Below are 21,846 nucleotides of genomic sequence, written 5' to 3' on the forward strand. Positions count from 1 at the left end.
TGGCATCTCAAACCTTGCAGGTCGAAAGCATAACTCTTGAGTTCTTCCCCAAGTCACCCCATCGCAGTGAGTGGCACCACCACAGCTTCATCGAGGAAGCCCAGACCCTAGGAATCATCCTGGATTCCTTTCTTTCCCCTGCCCTTCACATCCCCGCATCAGCCAGCCCTGTCAGCTGTCCATTTAAGTACATCCTGGCCCTGCTCACTGTATCCACTGCCACCATCCTATCCAGCCCGCTGCCCTCCCACTTGGGCTATTGCAGCAGCCTCCCAGTTGGTCTCCCTTCCTCCTCTCTTACCCCTGCAGGTGTAAAGGCTTAAGTCAGATCATGTTACTCCTCTGCTCGGAACTCTCAGATTGACCCATCCTCCTTGGATTGAAAATTGCAGTCTTCATCACGACCCAACCAGCAGATCCCATGCCAACTCTCCATCACTACTCTCTCCAGCCATACTGACCTCATTATTGTCCCTCAGCGTGCAAGCCTGTTCTTGCCTCAGGACCCAGTCTTTCCATCAGAAATGATCTTTCCTCAGGACTTCGAAAGACTGGGTCCTCACTTTGTTCAGAGAAAATGTCACCTCCCTTGAGTGGCCCTCCCAGGTCATCCTGTTTCTGATCAGCCTCAGATACTCTCTACCGCCTTACAGTGCCTTCTTGTTCTCCACAGTAATTATCTGTAAATGAAAGCACAGTGCATTTTTGTTTGCTTAGTTCTTTCTTATGTCTTCTCAACTAGAAAAGAAACTCCATGAGGCCAGTGACTTCCTTATTCTCCAATATTGTATCCCCAGTGCCTGGAACAGCACCTTGCACATAGACTGTGCTTAGTAAATACTTGTTGAATTAATGAATGTGTTCTTTTGTCAAGTCTTTGAACATTATTCCTTATTAACCCAATGTTACAACATCACAATGTCACAAAGGGATTTTTTTTTAAGAGAAAAGCAATTTTACCTTCATCTACCCCTTTCAACACAGCTATTGTGGCTGTGGGTCCTTCCCGTCTTTAGCTCCCTTAGCAGATCTCTTTTTTTTTTTTTTAGACAGAGTTTCACTCTGTCACCCAGGCCGGAGTGCAGTCATGTGATCTCGGCTCACTGCAAACTCCGCCTCCCGGGTTCAAGAGATTCTCCTGCCTCAGCCTCCCGAATAGCTAGGACTACAGGTGCCCATCACCACGCCTGGCTAATTTTTGTATTTTTAGTAGAGGCTGGGTTTCACCATATTGGCCAGGCTGGTCTCAAACTCCTGACCTCAAATGATAGACCCACCTGGGATTACAGGCTTGAGCCACTGCACCCAGCTCCCCTAGCAGATCTGATATATCATCATAGCTGATCTCAAAACCAGGCTTTGCTCAGAGATCATTTTGCATCTCACCTCTTCCTCTTTCTCGGGACCCCACCTGCTCTTCATCCTCTGCTGCCACCTTGCCAGGCCACCTGCTCTCAGAGATGCGTCGTGACCTCATGACCACACAGGAAAGGGCTGCACTTGCCCATGGTTGTTTAGGACACAGCCGAGGAAAAGGGGTTAAAGCTCCAGGGAATTCTCTTAGACCCCATTCATTCATCTCTCAGGTGTTTCTTGAGCCTCTTATCCATGTTAGGAACTGTGGTCATTTTGTGGCCACTGAGGACAAAAAAAAATGGGTGTCACTGTCCAGCTCTCAAGGAATTCATAGACTAGCAGAAGAGGGAAACATACAAAGAGGGAGTGACACAATGAGTGCCACGCAACCAGCAGAGAGGCCTCCCGGATTCCAGAGGGGAGAGGGACTAACTCCATGCGAGGGAGCAGTGCACGGAGGCACGGCAACGTGAGCGTGTGTGTTAGGATGCAAGTGACTACTTCGTGTGGCTGGAGCTCAGGGTACCTGGGAGAAAAAGTAAGGTAGGATTGTGAGTGGCATAAGAGCAGAAAAGGTAGGCAGGAGACAGGATATGTGGGGAATTCCATGTTGTGCCAAGGAATCTGACTTTATTCCAAAGCTATTTTGAGAGTTTTGAATTTGTTTACTCATTCATTCAACCAATGTATTTTGAGCTCCTACTATATATATATATATATACATATTATATATGCATATTATGTTTAGGACACAGCTGAGGAAAAGGGGTTAAAACAGGGAATTCTGTTAGACCCCATTCATTCATCTCTCAGGTGTTTCTTGAGCCTCTTATCCGTGTTAGGAACTGTGGTCATTTTGTGGCCACTGAGGACAAAAAAAATGGGTGTCACTGTCCAGCTCTCAAGGAATATATATATGCATATATATGCATATGCTGCATAGTGCTGGGCTCTGAGGGTACCGTATTTAATAAATAATTATTTTCCTTGCTGTTATAGAACCAATAATACAGGAGACCCAAAGGAAGGTTGTGCGGCAGCTCCAGTCCTGGAGAGCTATGTGAATAGGAAAAGCAATTTTCCTATTCACATAGCAAAAGAGTGAAAATGATTCTGCTAACAATAGGTATAAGTTTAAGCAAATCATGGTATATCCATATAATATAATATTATGTAACCATTAAAAATGATACTTATAAGCATAGAAGCATTTATGATGTTCCTTAATAGCATAGGAGAAATATTTATGATGCTCACTGGAAAAAGTTGGATAAAAGTCTATACAGAGTGGTATATATCCATGAAGAGAAACAATTATAAATAATATCATAAAATATACAAAAATATTAATTATGACATCCTCTCGGTAGGGTGATTTTTCCACTACTTTAGACTTTTTCTGAACCAAAAAGCTTTGCTTTTCTTCCTCTTATGTATTTATTTATTTATTTATTTTGAGACAGGGTCTCATTCTGTTGCCCAGGCTGGAGTGCAGTGGCACAATCAGGGCTCACTGCAGCCTCTACCTCCTGGGCTCAAGCGATCCTCCTGCCTCCACACCCTGAGTAGCTGGGACTACAGGCATGTGCCATTATGCCTGGCTACTTTTTTTGTATTTTTAATAGCAATGGGGTCTCACTGTGTTGCTCAGCCTGGCTCAAACTCCTGAGCTCAAGTGATCCTTCTGCCTCAGCCTCCCAAAGGGCTGGGATTACAGGCATGAGCCACCGTTTCCAGCCACCAAAAGACATTTCTATTAAGCACATATTTACTTTTTCAGCCCAACATTTATGGTAAAAGTTGAGGGTGAGAAAAAACAAGAAAGACAGCTGTCTAGCTGACATACTTTAGGTGTCATCTCTCCTGGAGGGCTGGGCTAGTAGCATGACTTCTGTCCTAGGGAGTCCTTTGGGATCCATGCTGGTCTCTTCTTGGTCCCTTGATCCCTGGAGGGATGTAGCAGCTGCCATCTGAGGGGGAAGCCCGGGCATAGAAGCATGCGGTGGAGTGAGCTCTCCGGTTGGCATGGCCAGCTGTCCTCCCCACAGACTCTGATTTGCTGTGTGACCTCAGACGATTCAGCCTCCCCTCCAAGGTGACCCTTTACCCAGCTATCACCACCCTGGAGGAGACTTTCCAAAGGTGTTTCCAGGAAACAGGTCGAGGAGGAGGATCCCAACCACAAGGGAAGCAGGTGCTCTTTTTCAAAATAGAGCCACACGCCTCTCAACATCCTAGTTTTTTTCTAACCTTCAGCCTCTTCCAAACCTGCTACCAACTAATATACATATATTTTTATCTTTTCTAGGAAATGATCGAAATGGCCTAGATTTCAACAGGCAGGTAAGAACTTGGGTCAGAAAGAAACATTTATTCTATAAAATTTGGGCATCACCTATACTGTCTGGTATGGAGGAAGACAGGATTGAGTACAGTTTGGGGGTGTTTATTCACAAACCCCAACCTTTCAGGATCAAAGGACCTTGAGCCCAACCTCCCACCCCAACCCATGAGCCAATGTTGGGGTCTCTTCAGTACCCTCTCAAAAAAGGGCTAACAAATGGAGCACCTGTTTAGGGTAAACTTTATGCCAGATGTGGTCCAGAAATCTAAGACAACAGCTCTTTTCCTGTCAATGCTTAGCCTGAGTTGCCTCTTGGGTGGGTGTTTGCATGAATTGACTGTGTACAGTGGAATTTATGGAGCCACAAAGGATGAGGTGCCTTGGTTGCCACAGAGAATTCCTGATTTAAAGGAAGAAGCTAGAGAACATAACAGGAAACAGATAGGCAGAAAGAGCTCAAAAAAGAGCAGGTAACCAGGCTCGGGGGCAATGTAGACATGCGCCTGGTGCTTTGCAAGGAAACCAAGTTGAATGAGGTTAGACTTAGTTAGGAAGGGCTTTGGGCAGAAGAAGGTGGTGTTGGAAAGACTGCAGGACAGATGGATGTGGATGTGTAAAGAGAAGGGGGAAGCCGAGGGAGAGGACTTGCCCTTGAGGTTGGAGGCTGATGGGAAGATGGCGGGGTGGGAGGTAGGACAGGGTGTGATGTCAGAAGCCGATGGCGGGAGTGGGAGAGTTTGTTGGGAGGAGAAAGGCTAAGCTGGAGCCAAGCAGGGAGCAATAATGGGGAGTCCTAGAGTGAGGGAGAGGGGTAAGAATTAAACACAAAGTTAGAAAGCCTGGGTTTTCGTCCCATTTCTGCCACTAACTGGGTGTATAACCTTAATCAAGTTATTTAATATTTTTGGTCTGAGTTTTCTCAACTGAAAAATTAATTTATTCCATAAATTTGGCAGTGGGGGAGTACTTGCACTATGCCAGGTATGGGAACACAAAATTAGGACATGGTCTCTGCCTTGAAGGAGCTCAAAGTCTAGTATAAGGACAGGGTGGAATGTCTATAGAGAGAGGGAGAGGGAGAGACTTACTCTTAAGTGAATAATTATAATACAGCCTCATTTATGTTTTACTAGAGGTATGGGAAAAGTGTAAAATCAAATAGAAATAGGAACAGTGAATTCTTCCCAGGAGCTCAGAGCAGACATCATGGATGAGGTGATATCTGAGTCTGTCTCTGAAGGATGAGTAGGAAGTTTTAGTCAGAGAAGAGTGACGTAGAAAGGGAGATGGCAAGAAGGAAGGAAAACGGCTGCATTGGGTAATCACTAGGATTCCTCCCCTAGATTCTGCTATCCTGAGTCCAGATCTAGATGGAAGTCTAGGATGGGGGCTGGAGATCAAAGGCAGACATAGGTTCTTCTCCTCCTTTATGTGCAGAGTGATATGAAGTCACTCTTTTGTTTTTAAGACAGGCTATCACTCTGTTGCCCAGGCTGGAGTGCAGTGGTGTAATCACAGCTCACTGCAGCCTTGACCTCTGGGGCTCAACCAATCCTCCCACCTCAGCCTCCCAAGCAGCTGGGATCACAGGCATGCACCATCGCGCTTGGCTAATTTTCTGTATTTTTTGTAGAGATGGGGTTTTGCCACCTTGCCCAGGCTGGTCTTGAATTCCTGGGCTCAAGCAATCCTCCCTCCTCAGCCTGCCAAAGTGCTGGGATTACAGGCGTGACCCACAGTGCCTGGCCTGAAGTCACTATTAACATTTCCTAAAAGGCTGCTAATTCTGGGTATATTCTTCACAGTCAGAGAGAAGAATAATGTTGAGTCCTAAGCCAACACCTTTTAGGCAGGCAAATTCTGCAGTTTTATTCATCAGGAAGGCTGGGGAGTTTGCTAACAAATGAAAGCCAACTACCCTCCCTTTACACCTGAGAACTAAAACAGAGATAGGCTTCAATAAAAGAGAGATCTAAGTTAGCTACAGAGAGGAAGGACTTCCAGCCGATGCAGTTTATTAAAAACTACCAAGGGAGGGAAACTGTAGAGTCAGCATCTCACTCAAGGTCTTTAAATGTGAGACAGGTTCTTACCTCAGAGATAGTTTGGCCAGGTTTGCTTCAAGGGCAGGAAAATGGAGGAGATGCCCAAGGATTCTGTGATCCTGATGGATTCTCTGATCCTGATCCTAAACAGGTTGGGATGTGGCTTGGGCCCTGTGCTTTCTGCCCTGAGGACTCAGGATTCCCCAGCCCAGGGCCCACCTCTCCTGGTCCCAGCCCTTTGGGACAAGATGCATGGGGAGGAGCCTCTTCCATACCGAGACACGGCAAGGCCAGCCTTGCGGGGAGGTGGCCAGCTTCACAGGCCCCATGGGCTTGGCTGCCCATGTGATTTGTTGGAAGCTTGAGACACACTAGTGCTGGAGAGAAGGCTGAGGGCAGCCCCTCTGACCCTGGGAGGCCCCTGACCCTTGGAACATCTTTGTAGCATGGTTTCCCCACACGGTGGCTGCTGCTGGGAGTGGGCCTTGCTGGAGTTTGTTTCCCTTGGATGAGCCTTGTGGGGTGGGTTGTCCCCTCCCTCTTCTGGGAGGGGTTTGGATTCTCATCACTGACAAGAACAGACACGACAGATCTTTCCTTTAAAGAGGGTGGAGGAAATTTTGGAGGAAGAGACACTCTGCCCGGTCATGTTCATTTACACACTCAGGCTGGAGCTCTCCTCTGCTCACACTCACACCAGCTCACCTGCAGGTCAGTGGGTGGGCACCCAGGACTTCCCAGGCCCCTGCTTGAGGGTCACACCCTCACACTTCACAGCAAGGGAAGCAAACTAAAACTTGCTAACCGCCAGGCTCGGGGCAAGGCACTTCTGGCACTGTATCTCCTTTAATTCTCACTCTAAACCAATGAGGTAGGTGATACAATCCTCATTTCATAAGTGAGAAAACTGCCTCCCAGGCAGCCCCGCCTTTTTCAGAGAAGGATTTGAGAGATTAAATAACCTGATGAAGTTCACACAATTGGTTGACAGGCTGAGCCAGGATTTGAACCCATATCTCTGTGACTCCAGAGCCCATTTTTCCCATGAGGCCTTGCTGCACCTGCCCTGCTCCCTGTATCCACACACCATCCCTGGGGAGAGGCCTGGGAGCCAGAGATTGAGTGTGACCTCACCATGACTAACTGGGAGGAAATGGGAGGTAGAGGGAGTAGGGAGGGGAAGAAAGAATGGTTGTGTAGGAGCAGCCTCTGCATCTGACACAGACAAGGGGTTGGCAGACACAGGGGAGCAGAGAAAGAGCCACTGCCCTGGGTGAAGCTCCTGTTGCAAGGCCCCAGGCCAGTTGGTGCAGCCAGATTCTGGGTGAACCACAGTCCTGAAGTTGCATGAGCAAGGAATGCTCATGGCTCATCGGGAAGTTTCCACACTGAGCCTGTTAACTTCCTGGTCCCAGGAAGGCAGACTGAGTCTGTCTGGGGGGAAAGGGTGGGAAGGTCAAGGGACCCAGAAGCAAGGCCAACCCTCCATCCCCAGAACAGATAAGATAGACTTGAGAGGCAACAGGCTAAGGCCCTGGATAGGGACTCAGAAGTCCTGGGTTCCAGTGCTGTCTGTCCCTCACTAGTTGCTGCCTTATACAAACCTCTTCTTTCTGGGGTTCTGTTTCCTGACAAATAAAATGGAAAAGCTTGGCTGAGATGCTGTCTGAGGCCCCAAACAGTCTTCATGTTATGGTGTCATTACTTATCTCTTGCCATATTTTGGCTGGTTAGTTGGAATCTGACTTCCACTCGACTTCCATTTTATTTTATTTGTCCATTGAAGAGAAATCAGGAAGAAAGTCACCCTTGAGCTGTAGAGAGTGAGGGGAAATATGTCACATGGAATTTTTCCAGCCTTTATGATTGTGTGTGAGCCAGCGAAAAGAATCATTTGAAATCTAGAGGGTGAAACAGAAGGACCCAGTAGGCTGGATCTAGGACCATCCATTCAACCTTTGAATATGCAGCCATTCTTAAGTGCTGGATAGAGAGGTGTCTGTTGTAAGAAGATAAACTGCAATGATGCATAGTGAATTCTGTGAGAGACATGAGAATGCTAAGCTCTACCTAAGGATATTACAGAAGAGATGGTGTCTGAAGTGGGTGGTGAGGGAAGAGTAGGGCTTTGACTAGCAGAGAGGGTTGGCAGGAATATTCCAGGCCTAGGGGATAGTGAGTTGTCTCCCTTGCTGGGTTAGGCCAGGCTATGAAGATGTTGAATGCCTAGCAAAGAAGTCTGGGGCTTATTCTGTGGGCAGTAAGGCGCTACTAGGTGTTCTCAACCATGACTAGTTTCATTTACTAGAAGAGCACTGGAGGGGAGTGTGGGTGAGAAGGGAAGGGAGGATGAGTGATGAACTGATGCAAGAGAGGCCCAGTGGAATGCTGCTGTAGCCAGAAATGTGAAGGATACAGACAGAGCATGAAAGTTATGCACACAGGCCAGGCGCAGTGGCTCATATCTGTAATCCCAACACTTAGGGAGGCCTAGGTGGGTGGATCACCTGAGGTCAGGAGTTCAAGACCAGCCTGGTCAACATGGCGAAACCCCATCTCTACTAAAAAATACAAAAATTAGCTGGGTGTGGTGGCAGGTGCCTGTAATCCCAGCTACTCAGGAGGCTGAGGCAGGGAGAATCGCTTGAACCTGGGAGGTGGAGGTGGCAGTGAACTGAGATCATGCCACTGCACTCCAGCCTGGATGACAAAGCGAGACTCTGTCTCAAAAAAAGAAAAAAAGAGAGAGAGAGAAAGGAAAGAAAGAAAAAGAAAGAAAGAAAGGGAGGAAGGAAGGAAGGAAGGAAGGAAGGAAGGAAGGAAGGAAGGAAGGAAGGAAGGAAATGCACACAAACATAGAGCCTGGCTGCCTGGCTGTGAATCCTGGCTCCAGCACTACCTGACCATGTGACCTTGGGCAAGTTCTCCAATCTCCATGTGCCTCAATCTTCCCATCTATAAAGTGGGGAGAATAGTGATATCTGTCTCACGGGGTTATTGTGAGGGTCAAATGATATGTAGGTACCTCTTAGACAAGTATCTTGAACCTACACACTGTATATGTGCTATTATTATTACTATTTCAGTAGGCATGGAGAGACCCAGCTTTAAGAGATAATTCTGAGGTAAGATGAGGAAGATTTTGGCGACAGGTTGGGCATGGACAGCAAAGAAGAGGGATGAGTTAAACATGGCTGAGAATTCTAGCTTGAGATGCTGAACATTGGTGGGACCACAACCTATCATCAAGAAGACAGGAGGTGGAACAAACTTATCCAGATGATGGGAGGAGAAGGAGGGGCAGAGAATGAGCTTTGGGAGCCCAGTGCATGGCAAGAAATTTGGATCTGGAGCCCAGGAGACAGGCAGGACTGAAGATGCGTATTGGGGAGTTGCCACTGGATCATATTACATGGAGTGATGAGAGGGAATGGGGTTACCTGGGGAGGATGTGCAGAGTGGGAAGAGGACCAAGGACAGACCTGGAGAAGGGCACTTAAGGGACAGGCTGAGGAGTGGATGTCCATAGATGAAACTAGGAAGGAAGGTCAAAGGGACAGGAGGGGAAACATGCTCACAAAGGAGAGATGTTCATGAAGGTGGGGAGAACCAACAGCATCAGAGCATACGGAGCAATACAGTAGAGTCTGAAGCCTAAAAGTTGGCTAGGAACTTGGAAGTCAGGCAGGCAAGGATAGCCTCTGCCTGGTGTCTGTCTGGTCCACAGTGAGAGTGGATGTCAAGCTTGCTGCAGCTGAGGGGTGAGTAGGAGTCAAGGAAATGATGGAGACTTGGACTGTAGAATTCCCTTTCGAGGAACAGGGTGATAAAGAGATGGAGGTGTTTGGCTTAAGATGGAGGCAGTGTGAAAAGAAGGCTTTTGTGGAGGAAGGGGACTTGAGTGAGTGTGGCCTGGGAGAGCTAGGAAAGGCAGTGCAGGAGACAGGAAAGAGGGATCTGGTGGTGGCAGTGGGAGGACCCCAGTGGAGGGTTCTTCTGAGAGGGAAGGAGGGTTGAGTGCCCTGGCAGTTGTATTCAGGAGCCCAGGGCACAGCTGTCCTTGCCTGGAGTCTCTCCACTCCATTTCCTGCTCTTTGGGCCAACAGCTAACTTCAGAAGAACACTGGGAGGTAGAATTGGATTAAAGGGGCTTGGGGGTTCCAAAATGACAACTGCATACCTAGGTGGCCTCACACCTGCTCTGTTCCGGTAACTTCTGGAACCCTCATCATCCAGGGCCATGGATTTCCACCAGGCAGATCAGGACAGTGTTTTATGTATGCTGTTGAGCATTGTGTTGCTTGAAGACCTCCCAAAAGTCCTGTGAGGCCAGAAGAGAGTCTGAAGCAAGTTGGCAGCTGTCCTCGTCCCATGTTTCCTGCCCCAAAAGCTGAGAATCAGTGGCCTGGGGTTTCCTCTCAGCCCCACTTGGCAGCATTCTAAGCTCACCTGCACCAATGGCTCTCCCATGCCTGTTTCTGGACACCTGCACCAGCTCGTCCTGAGGAGTTGCCCTGGTGTGCCCTAGTGTAGCATTTAGTTTTAAACCAACTGGGATTTTCCATCATTGTTTTGTTGAATGTGACCAACCAACTACCACGGTTCTCTAGCTGCTCCGAGTACAAATTGACTTGTAATTAATTGGCTCGTTGGGGTGTCTTCTTTAAAATCAAGAAGATTCAGGTACGGAAAGGTCTCCAAGGACCCAGAATGATGGAGAGGTTTCTTCAGGGAGGCCAGTAAGGGAGTTGCAGGGGCAGCAGTGCCAGGCCCTGGAGCTGGCAACGGAGGGTCCGTGGTGATGGCAGAGTAAGTGGCCCCCCCACCCCGCCCCCCCCGGCCAGGAGCAGCCTCAGGACAGTAAGCACCTAAGCCACTGAGCCTGAGAGAGCAAGGGAGGGAATGAATAGGCCATGTTGGATTGTTTAGTTCCACAAACCTGCACTTAGCTGACTATTAGGAAGACACAGAAGAGTACATCACGGTCCCTGCCCACAGGAGCTCCCAGCCCAGTGGGGAAGATGTAGGGTCTGCCGCAGAGAGGGAGGTCATTGGGGCTGGTTCAGAGGGCCTAAGAAAGCCATGCCAGGAGAATAGAGCCTCAGGGTAGTGGGTCCAATGGAGGGAGGCTCCGAGACCTCTTTGGGAGGATGAGAACTGAGGGCTGAAAGACTCTTGTTCCCCTGAGGATTGCTTGCTTCTGTTCCAGGATCCAGCTTCCAGTCCTGTACTTCCTGGTGGACGCAGGATTTGGGGGTGGTGGGGCAGGGCAGGGCGGGGCAGGCTAAGAAAGAGAAGAGGATGAGGAGCCAACAAACCACATTTTGCTCAACCCTAAGCAGTACAGCTGGGTTTTCAGGGTCAGTCTATAATAACCTCTCTCTCCCCTCCAAAATGTCAAAGCAGAAATTTAAATGCAGGAGCCTGACAGATAGAGCTATGTTGGAGATACGGTTTTGATGCCTGGCCACAACAGGCTTTCTAAGACCTCACTGCAGAATTAAACACATCCACTAGGCACAGACAGAGCCGGCAGAAAACAGACCTGAAAGCACCCTCCTGGCCGGGTGCAGTGGCTCACACCTGAAATCCTAGCACTTTGGGAGGCCAAGGTGGGTGGATCACCTGAGGTCAGGAGTTCAAGACCAGCCTGGCCAACATGGTGAAACCCCACCTCTACAAAAAATACAAAATACAAAATTACAAAAATATGCATTTTTTACTAAAAAATACTAAAATACAAAAATACAAAATACAAAAATAAAAATACTAAAAATGCAAAAATAAAAATACTAAAAATACAAAAATACAAAAAAATACTAAAAATACCAACTAAAAATACAAAATACAAAAAAATTAGCTACTAAAAATCCAAAAAAGTTTAGCCGGGCATGGTGGTGCACGCCTGTAATCCCAGCTACTTGGGAGGCTGAGGCAGGAAAATCACTTGAACCCAGGAGGCAGAGGTTACAGTGAGCCGAGATCGTGCCACTGCACTCCAGCCTGGGTGATAGAGCCAGACTCTGTCTCAAAAAATAAAAAATAAAAAAATTTTAAAAAGCACCCTCCTAGTCAACAGGCAGATCTGAACAGAAGGCCCATATGGGACCAAGCCACACCCTCAACCTCCTTCTAACCCTGATGTTCTCAGTTTTATCAGATCCACTGTCTCTTGTAATGAGGCTCCTGTAAAACCCCTTTAATATCTTAGAGTGAAATTTATAGAAAACATAGGCCAGGTGCGGTGCCTCACGCCTGTAATCCCAGCACTTTGGGAGGCTGAGGCAGGTGGGTCACCCGAGGTCAGGAGTTCCAGACCAGCCTGGCCAACGTGGTAAAACCCCATCTCTACTAAAATTGCAAAAAAAAATTAGCCAGGCACAGTGGCTTATGCCTGTAGACCCAGCTACTCAGGAGGGTGAGGCACAAGAATCACTTGAATCCGGGAGGCGGAGGTTGCAGTGAGCTGAGATCGCACCACTGCACTCCAGCATAGGCAGCAGCGAGACTCCGTTACAAAAAAAGAAAAAACAGACATACAAGTAAAAATCAGTAATATTGTCTAATTTGAATAAAAAGGAAAAAGCAAAGTAATTAATAAAACAATGTGTATTTCAGCAAGTATATCCTTAGACATATTCCCCTAAAAGGTTTAATGAGACAGTAGGACCCTCATGCCTCTATGAGTGTGACAGACACAAGTACAGGCTGATATTGGTATGCTATCCTGGCTGCTCAAAAGCCATGATCTTTCAAAGTGTTAAACAACTCTTCGTAAAGCTCCAGCCAAATCTAATACTTCCTCAATTAACACAGAAAATGGCATCCCTGGGTAAAATGCATATTAAGAGTGTGTAAAAGATACTTTGTGTTTGCATAAAAAATAGAATTGGATTTTGGGCTTATATGATTATAGTCAGGCTGTTCACCGACACAGATGTCCGGTGGGGCACTTGAAAGTCATATAAAAAGTTGTATGGGATGCAAAGAAGTGTTTATTTGATACTGTCTTCTACAGCGCAAGATGTCTAGAATACCTGTCCTCAGCCCAATAAATGCAAACCACGCCTCCTAATTATTAAGACAGCCAGAGAAACCACGCCACAGATTTCAGAAAACATCTCCCGGGGTAGCTGTGATCCCCAGTGAGAACGAGTGACCTTGACCCACCAAGGGGATAAGTTACTTCTCTTACCAGGAGACAGAGCCAGATGTGACTGGCTGGAGACTTTCCACATAGAAATACAACACCAGGAAAAGGTGCCCCCAGAAAGAATGCATACAGCCTCTGCCCTCAGAGAACTTTCTTGCTGTTTATCCAGTGAGGGAGATGGGTCTGAAAAATTCCTAAAACTGTCAGAGCAAGGGGTGTGTAAACCAGCGCCACCCCCACAGGGAATGAGCTGGGCTGACTGAGTGATTAGGTGGATATGGAGCAGAATGTTCAGGCAGGAGATAATTGGCAAGATTAGATAACTCTCCATGGACACAAGGGCCTGTCGGGGGGTGGAGGGCAAGGGGAGGGATAGCATTAGAAGAAATACCTGATAAAATGACGGTTGATGGGTGCAGCAAACCATCATGGCACGTGTATACCTATGTAACAAACCTGCACATTCTGCACATGTATCCCAGAACTTAAAGTATATATTAAAAAAGACTAAATAACTCCCTTCTCCAAAGTGATGTCCCCATTGTAGTCAAGATACTATAATAATTATAGCATTTCTTGAACTCTGACTGTATGCCGGGCATTGAGTATAAAAGGGTTTAGCAACCCTGTGAAGTAGTTGTTATCATTCCTATTCCATAGATGGGAAAACTGAGGCACTGAGAGGTTAGGGAATTTTCCCATCATAACACTGTTCACAGAGAAGTCTGTATTTAAAGACAGGCTTGCCAGACTCCCGACTCTGTAGTTCTCCCCCCACCACTGCCTGCTTGTCTCGGGAGGAGGCCGTGTGATATGGTGGTTGGGTCATGTTGTCTGTATTGGTCAACTCCTCTGCGCCTCTGATTCCTCATGTGAAGATGAGAACAGTAAGAGTATCTATTTCCTAGGGATGGCGTAAGAATTAATAGAGTTAAGATCTATAAAGTACTTAGAATAATGTCTGGTATACAATAACGCACCAATAAATATTAGCTCTTTTATTTTCTGATGAATAAGAACCCATCATTTTCTCCACCACCCTTCTCCCTGTGTGGTTACTTAGCTGGGCTTGCACCAGGTTGGAGGGCTGCAGATGCTATTAGAGAGGTAATTTTTTTCTGGAATCCATCATCTCCCAATCTCAGCCCCACCGCCCTCTGCAAGTGTGGGCGGGGAAGCAGTTGGTAAACGTGTTTGTTTTTGGAGAGGTGGGAATTTGTCCTCTTTTGCCAGCCATGCTTGGTGCTTTGGCCTGAGGCTCAGGTGTCAACTGTTTCCTGTTTGTAGCCTGGGCAGCAGCCCCAGTACTGGGTGGACCAAGCCCTGTGGCAAGCCCCATAATGAATAGCACAGAGGAACAGGAACAGCTGTCTGGGTTCTCCAGAAGCCTGTGCCTAGTACTTGCTGGTCTACCAGACAGCCCCAAACACCACCAAAAAGCCCCTCTGCAGCATGGGGTTTGGGCCTAGCTGGTTCTGGCTCCAGCACTGGCATGAGCTCTGCATGCATTCTGGATGGGTAGCGGAGACCGAATGCTCATGTTGGCTCAGGTGTTGGGTGGAGAACAGTGAGAATGAAGGAGGGAGAAGAAGGTAGGGGTCCTTCACCTGATTGTGCAGGAGCCAAAAAGTGGCTTCTCTCTGGAGATTTCAGTGAGTTGCCTTTGGTGGATGCAGACACTGATGACACTAAAAGCAGGGCCAGGCCTTCCCTTTTTCAAGCAGGTGTCTCTTTGGAGCAAGGCTTTTGAAAGGGAAGCTGGATTTAGCCCCAAACAATAACAGGGAAAGTTAATACTATTTATTGAACCCTCAGTTTATAACAGGCAGTGGGTTGAGTGCTTTGCAAGCAGTATCTCATTTAAACCTACAGCCACGCAGAGCAGTAGATTTTATATTTCCATTTTAAAGATGAAGAAACTGAGGCTAGGAGAGGTCAAGCAACCTGCTTAGAGCCAGAATTCAAACCAAAGTTGATGTGCTGTGCCAGGCACTTTACATAGGTGATATCTTACTTGAGATTACCTAATTAATCCTTACAACAGCCTGGTGAGGTAAGCATTATTCTTCCCATTATATAGCTGGGGAAACTGTAGCTCAGAGAGGTTAAGTAACTTGCCCAAGGTGGAGCTCAGATGTAGGACAGGCCTGTCTGACTTTCTACCATACCAGGCTGCTTTTGAGAGAAAGAGGACAGACAGAGAGAGAGAGAGAGAGAGAGAGAGAAAGAGAGAGAGAGTGTGTGTTTGTGTGTGTGCACTCCTGCAAATGAGACATGACCTAATGTTACCCAGAGCCCCTCACTTGACATGTGTCCAGTACTTTTCCATGTTTCCAAAGCCCTGTCAGTCATACCAACACCCGCAGACCTCTTCTGGCTGAGGCTTGCCAGCTGAGATGGTAGAGATAGTATCTGCAGGCTCAGAGAGGGTTGCCAGGTAAAGGGTGGGGTGGAGAAGTGTTCCCACCCAAAGAGGGTTCCCCTGGCCCTTCGAGAAGCCGCCTCCCTGGGCCTGTGCGTGAGAAGGGTCCAGGGAAGAGGCAGCGTTTGCCCGTGTGTGCCTGCAGGGAGGGGGCGGGCCCTGGCTTTCTCTTTGCCCCCAGGTCAAAGAGGGCTCTCTGCCTGCAGCTCTTGTAACCAACCAGAGAGTTGTCTTCTCCCAGAATCACAGCCTTGGCTAAAAATAAACTTTTTCCACCTTAAAGCTTCCTTCCCCCTAGTCTGGCCCTTAAGTGGCTTTGGAGGCCACCCTGGGGCTCAGGTGCTGTTTCTGTGTCCCTGTATACTTCCTACCTGATACCAGGTCACATCGAGTTTTATGACCCTCTCTGCTTGACAACTTCCAGAGGGCTTCTCTAAGCCAATAGGTTTTTTTCCACTCACAAGAACTGTGTCAAGGGGGTGTTAGTACTCTCATTTAACAAAGGAGATAACTGAGGCCCAAACGGTTGATTGGCCTGCAACTCAGTAGCAGAGCCAGGACTTACTCCATTCCCTTTTCTCTGTGACTGCTGGATCACAGGGGCTGTGCTCACTACAGGTCTGTTATCTCCAAATCCAGCTTGTCCCACTGATCACCGCTGCCTTCATGGCCCCCATACCCTCCTGGACCTCTGCTGCTTGTGTTCAGATCAAGTGTTGAGACTTCCTTCCCTTTTCCACCAAAGCCCTCTTGGCTCCCAACTGCTGAAGATACTTAGTTCACATCCTGCTGTGCTTTTCTTTCTTGGCAGCCCCTCCCCTGCGCTGGCATCTACTCATATTTCCTCCCGTATACTTCATCAGCACGGACTGCTGGGGGGTGTCCCTGGTTCCAGTCCTGTAGCAGACAGTGTGGTTGCAGACTGAGCTCTGGCATTACACAGACCTGGCTTTGAATCTTGGCTCCACCAACAGAATCTGTGTAACCCGGTGACTTATGCTCTCCAAGTGTCAGTTTCCTCTCTGTTCAATGGGAGGAAAAATAGGATCAACTTTATAATGCTGTTAGGAGGAGGATTCAATGAGATCTTGAGTGTAAAGTGTCTTGGACACAGCAGACACTCAATAAATGTGGGTTGTTGTTGTTCCTGTTGCAACAATTTAGCAGCAATGTTGGTTCCAGTTGCCCCATTTCATATCCATGTGGCTCCAGCTCACCCCTTCTTCTTAGCTTTGCCCTTGGAAGGCTCTGAAGACCTCTGGTTCCTCCGTTTCCAGATGACAGTGCTTCTCAGATTCCCCCAACTGCTGGCCTTCTTCTGAGTGTTCTTACCTGTGCCCTTGTGCTTCACTCAGTCATTACTAAAGCAGTCATAAGAAAGCCATGCTTTCGGTCTGGGCTATGCACTCAGTCTGGGCCAGGCAAACACAGGCATGCCTCACTATACCTAACAGGGTGGTTTTTGAAATGTTGTATACAAATCAAAGTTTCATCAATGAAATATTATTTTCCTTCACCAGAGAATCTGTGTTTAAAGAAATATTAGGCTGGTCGCAGTGGCTCATGCCTGTAATCCCAGCACTTTGAGAGGCTGAGGCTGGCGGATCACTTGAGGCTAGGAGTTCAAGACCAGGCTGGCCAACATGGCGAAACGCTGTCTCTACTAAAAATATAAAAACTAGCCAGGCATGGTGGCGGGCACCTGTAATCCCAGCTATTCTGGAGGCTAAGGCACAAGAATCACTTGAACCTGAGAGGCAGAGGTTGCAGTGAGTCAAGATAGCACCACTGCACTCCAGCCTGGGTGACAAGAGACTCGGTCTCAAAAAAGAAACAAACAAAAAAAAAGAGAAGTATTAGACAGAATATTTTCAGAGAACAAAGAATGAATTTTTATGGTCAGTTAGAGCCAAATATCATCTATAGGCTTTGCTTAAAGCAAGTTATACATTAAGATTTTTATGTTTATATTTTCCCCCTTGATGACATCTCACAGTGTGTGATCCTAACAAGAAATTTTTTAAAACTTAACCTAGGCCATCACTGTGGATGGTTTCATCTGAGGGCTTGGAAGTGGGTTTTGCGGGCCACTTATGTAGCTGGCAAACTGAGCCTAGAAAGATTTGGATACCCAGTCACTGGCAGTAAACATGGGTTCCTGCAGAGGCCAATGGTGGAGAGCTGTGCTCCTAGCTCTGGGCTGGGACTTTTGCAAGTGTGGCTGAGAAGAGTGATCAAGCTGAACTTGGACTCTGAGGCGAGAGCTGCCAAGCCAGAGAAGGCTAACCACTCTGTCTGGGAGGGGGAGGCAGTGAAGCTGCCTGAAGACAAGGAGTCCCCCCTAGGTGTCTGACATGAACCAGAACCAACTTCCTTTCCGAGGATTTGGTGCCTCCCTTAAGGATGGCCTGTCAGCTTGGAAGAGGGCAGCTTTCTGGCTATTTAGGGCACTCCCCAGACTGTGTAGAGGCTGCCCTTGCCCACGTGACCTGGGAGAGACAGGTGCTTTTCTGGCATAAAGCAAGGTATGGAGCAGCAGCATCTGGGGTTTGTGACTTTGTCCAGGATGTGGCAACCCAGCAGCATCCAGTGGGCTGCCCCGTCCTGCTCAGGCAGGCCTCTGAGGATCTGGGGAGTCCAAGTGCATAAGAGGCCTCCAGTTCCCCTCCTTCCCTGGGCCCTAAGGACTTCCAAGTACCACCTGGGAAGCAACGAGAATCCTGCCTGGAATGACGGAAGCTCCCGAAAGCAGAGAGGAACAGAGAAGTAGGCGTCTTGATTCTGGTTTGCATGAGCCCTGACCCTAGCCTGCCCCCACCCCCTCCCTTCTCCCCACTTCTCATCTCATTCTCAGGTTCCTGTTCATCTTTCCAAACTCAGTTCAAATGCCTCATTCTCCAACTTACCCCCCTCCACTACCTCCACCTGTGTGCCTTAATAGGCTTCGTGTGTGTGTGTGTGTGTGTGTGTGTGTGTGTGTGTGTGTGTGTGTGTGTGTCTGCCCTGCCCACCAGTCAGTGGACTATTTGGGAAAAGGGTCTGTATCATATTTATGGTAGAACAGTGCCTGTGCGGTTCAGTTACTGGTGCATTCAGTAAGTGTGTTCTAAATAAATGCATGGAGGCAAGCGGATCACTTGAGGTCAGGAGTTTGAGACCAGCCTGGCCAACACGGTAAAACCCCATCTCTACTAAAAATACAAAAAATTAGTGGGGCACGGTGGTGCGCACCTGTATTCCCAGCTACTTGGGAGGCTGAGGCAGGAGAACCACTTGAACCTGGGAGGCGGAGATTGCAGTGAGCTGAGATCTCACCACGGCACTCCAGTCTGGGTGACAAGAGCAAGACTCCATCTCAAAAATAAATACATAAATTAAGTAAGTAAATAAATGCACGGTTGGATTATTGGGCTGAACCTCTCCACCTGCCTATCACCCCGCTTCCTGGGGGCCACGAATGCCCATCTCCTCTGCTCTTGTGGCTGCTTTGCTCCCTGTTGTCTTTTCTTGCATCCAGTGATCCACAAAACCTGCCCCCTTTTCCCAGGAAGGTGAACTTGTTGGCTTTATGCAAATAGAGTGTGGAGTGGGCTCCATCCAGTCAGCTCTGGTAAATATTGCCTAACCCTACCACTTGCCGGCTGGGCCCGGGAGCTGTTTACAGAGTCATCTCAGTGTTGGCTTGGTGGTTGTTGGGTGCTAGGGCCTAGCCTCTAGGGACCCAGAGTGTGTGCAGGACTCTGACCAACCCAGTTTGAGGTTTGTAGTTAGGTCAGCTAATTATCCCAAGCCAGAACAGGGCTCTTACTAAACGCCCCTTAGGAAGTAACGTGGCCATCCTGGGGCTGCCTCTCCTGGCCATTTGAATGAAAACAGTATGTTGGGGACATCCAGTGACACATAACATCACTGTAACATTATTTTTCATAAACTGTGGAGATAAATTTGTGTTGAGCCTTTAGCCCCGGGGTGAGTGTGAAACTCACAGACTCTTAGGGCTAATGGGTCCTTGAGGCCGTCTGTCCCCTGTTCTCAGCAGCATCCCACAGAGCCCCGCTGCTCTGGCACAAGGCTGTCTTCCTCCTTTTAATCCTGTGTGTTGACATGTTTGTTTATTCATAATATAATGTCTTTCACCCTCAGCGGTGAAATTTTAAAAGGAGAAATTGAGTGCAGGTGTACAGAACTAAATATATTCCATTTTTATCATTCAAGATTTTGCATTTTTGGTGTTAAAATATTTAGTGCACGTAATGAAACGAAGGTCAGAGTCGATGATGTTAGTTACTTTACTATTCTTATTTGGCAAAATAAAACAACTGTATCTGACTCTAAAAAAAGAAATGTTTACTAATCATGAGCCTCAAAAGCCTAAGAAAGAGTGATTCCAGTACGACCTATACCTCATATACAAATTCTGCTGACAACCCTGTCAGATGTCCTGTGGTCCCAAATCTCTGCCAAAACTCATCCTGGGTTTTCAGACTTGCTACCAGCCTGCTTCAGGACTGAGTGAGTTGAAATGCTAGACGCCATCACCTCTCTTGGTCACTCTGCCCACTTCTGTTTCAGGGCCTGTGTCTGTCCCAATCACATGGCAGCCCTTCAATATTTGAGAAGAGTCATCACCCTGAAATCATCCCTTTTCTGTGTAAATATCCTGGATCTGTAAACGATTCCATATGTTACGCTGCTGAATGCCTTCCTTAAACCAGTTATATACTTAATACATGAATACTTTCTGGTTATAAAAAAATTTCATAATAGAGATTGAAAAGGAAGATTATTTTTATCCCTGTTCATGCTCAGTCCTCTTCCCAGAGGTAACTCCTTTTATCAGGGTAGTGTATATATGTCTGGAAGACTTTTTCTCTGGATATATATTACAAATGGAAATGTATAAATTTTTGTGGCCTACACACATACGTACAAATTATACTGTATATATTCTTTAGTGGCCTTTAAAATTTTTAAATAATATTTTAGGTTGTTTCATGGCAGTACATATAGAGTTATATGATTTTTGTTAATGACCACATAATGTTCTATTGTTTGGGGGTTTTTCTGTTTTTTTCTGAGACGGAGTCTTGCTCTGTCACCCAGGCTGGAGTGCAGTGGTGCTATCTCGGCTCACTGCAACCTCTGCCCCCAGGGTTCAACCAATTCTCATGTCTCAGCCTAACCAGTAGCTGGGATCACAGGCGCCCACCACCATGCCCAGCTCATTTTTGTATTTTTTTAATAGAGATGGGGTTTTGCCATGTTGACCAGGGTGGTCTCGAACTCCTGACCTCAAGTGATCTGCCTGCCTCGGCCTACCAGAGGGCTGGGATTACAGGCGTGAGCCACTGCACCTGGCTTGTTCTATTGTTTTAACATAATCTTACTTTTCCATTCCCCAATCGATGGATATTAGGTTGCTTCCGATACTTTATTTTACAGTGCTGTGATGAACTCCTTGAATTCGTTTGTGCCTTGTTGCCTTTACATGCATGTGTTTTGGTCTGCCAATCACTCCCTTTAAGTATGAGATCCACAAGTGTACAGCATAACACTCAATGCTCAGGTGAGATCCAGGCGGGCCAGAGCACGGTGCAACTATTTGTTTATCTAGCCAACCATTTACCCATTTGAATGTATTTATTGAGCAGGTACTATGCCTTTCTCTTGCCCTGATTTCTACTTGTGCCAGCTGCAAATAAGGCAGTAATGGGGCCTGCCCTCATGGAATAATGCAGTCCAGTACAGGAAACTCCCTCCATTCAGATACTCTACTTCTATTAGTACCGCCTATCCTATGGGGTTTTTTAAAGGTAATTATGTCACACTGTCAACTTACATGCTCTTTGAGTCAGTTAATGCATCTCAAGTCTTTTTTCATATAAATTGTTGTCTCAACTTGTGCAGTTAATTTTCATATTTCTAAGTAAAGGATTTTTATATTTGTTCCTATGTTTTATCTTATGACTTGCTTCCCTTCCTGCCATATGTTTGAGCTTTTTTTTTGTGAATCTTGATGTCCGCGCAGAGTATTAGCTGGCCCTGCTCCTCATGCAGAGATGTAATAAGTATGCATGCTACATCTTCATCCACGTTACTGATAACATTCTTAGCCACAGTGGACCACAAGCAGGGTCCTGTGGCATACCATTGGAGATGTCCCTCCTAGATGACAGTGACCCATCGTTAATCAACACTATCTCAGCCCATACCACCTCATCTTGACCTCCAGGACAGTACCTAAATACATATTTACATATTTCAATGATAGTATCTGTCTGATCCCCCATTCTAAAAACCTGATGTTAAAGGAAACGAACCTAGTTTGGCATGACTTTATAAGTCACATGATATGGTGGAAAGAGGGTTGATTTGGGGGATTTGGTCAGGCCTAGATTCAAGCTCTGCCACTTAGCTATATGGCCTTTGGGAAATCATTTGACTTCTCTGAGACTCAATTTCCTATATGCGAGGACTGTCAAACATATTTATGCATTAGTACCACATATGTTTAATAAGCACTTAC

The 21,846-nt window shown here is 47.1% G+C and overlaps 1 protein-coding gene across 4 annotated transcripts in view; it reads left to right on the forward strand.

Annotated features, from left to right (window-relative positions):
- The window catches only part of POU2F3 (POU class 2 homeobox 3), an 82,894-nt gene that overhangs the window by 27,020 nt on the left and 34,028 nt on the right, over window positions 1-21,846 (forward strand). For 2 of the 4 annotated variants that reach the window (XM_004052288.5, XM_055355374.2), the window contains exon 3: window positions 3,665-3,699. The exons of the other annotated variants lie outside the window; for them this stretch is intronic. In XM_004052288.5, coding sequence (XP_004052336.1) covers window positions 3,665-3,699 — 35 coding nt within the window. The remainder of the gene's footprint in view (window positions 1-3,664; window positions 3,700-21,846) is intronic. 4 annotated transcript variants of the gene reach the window in all.

The sequence above is a fragment of the Gorilla gorilla genome, chromosome 9 (assembly GCF_029281585.2).
Source record: "Gorilla gorilla gorilla isolate KB3781 chromosome 9, NHGRI_mGorGor1-v2.1_pri, whole genome shotgun sequence".
Taxonomy (NCBI): Eukaryota; Metazoa; Chordata; class Mammalia; order Primates; family Hominidae; genus Gorilla; species Gorilla gorilla.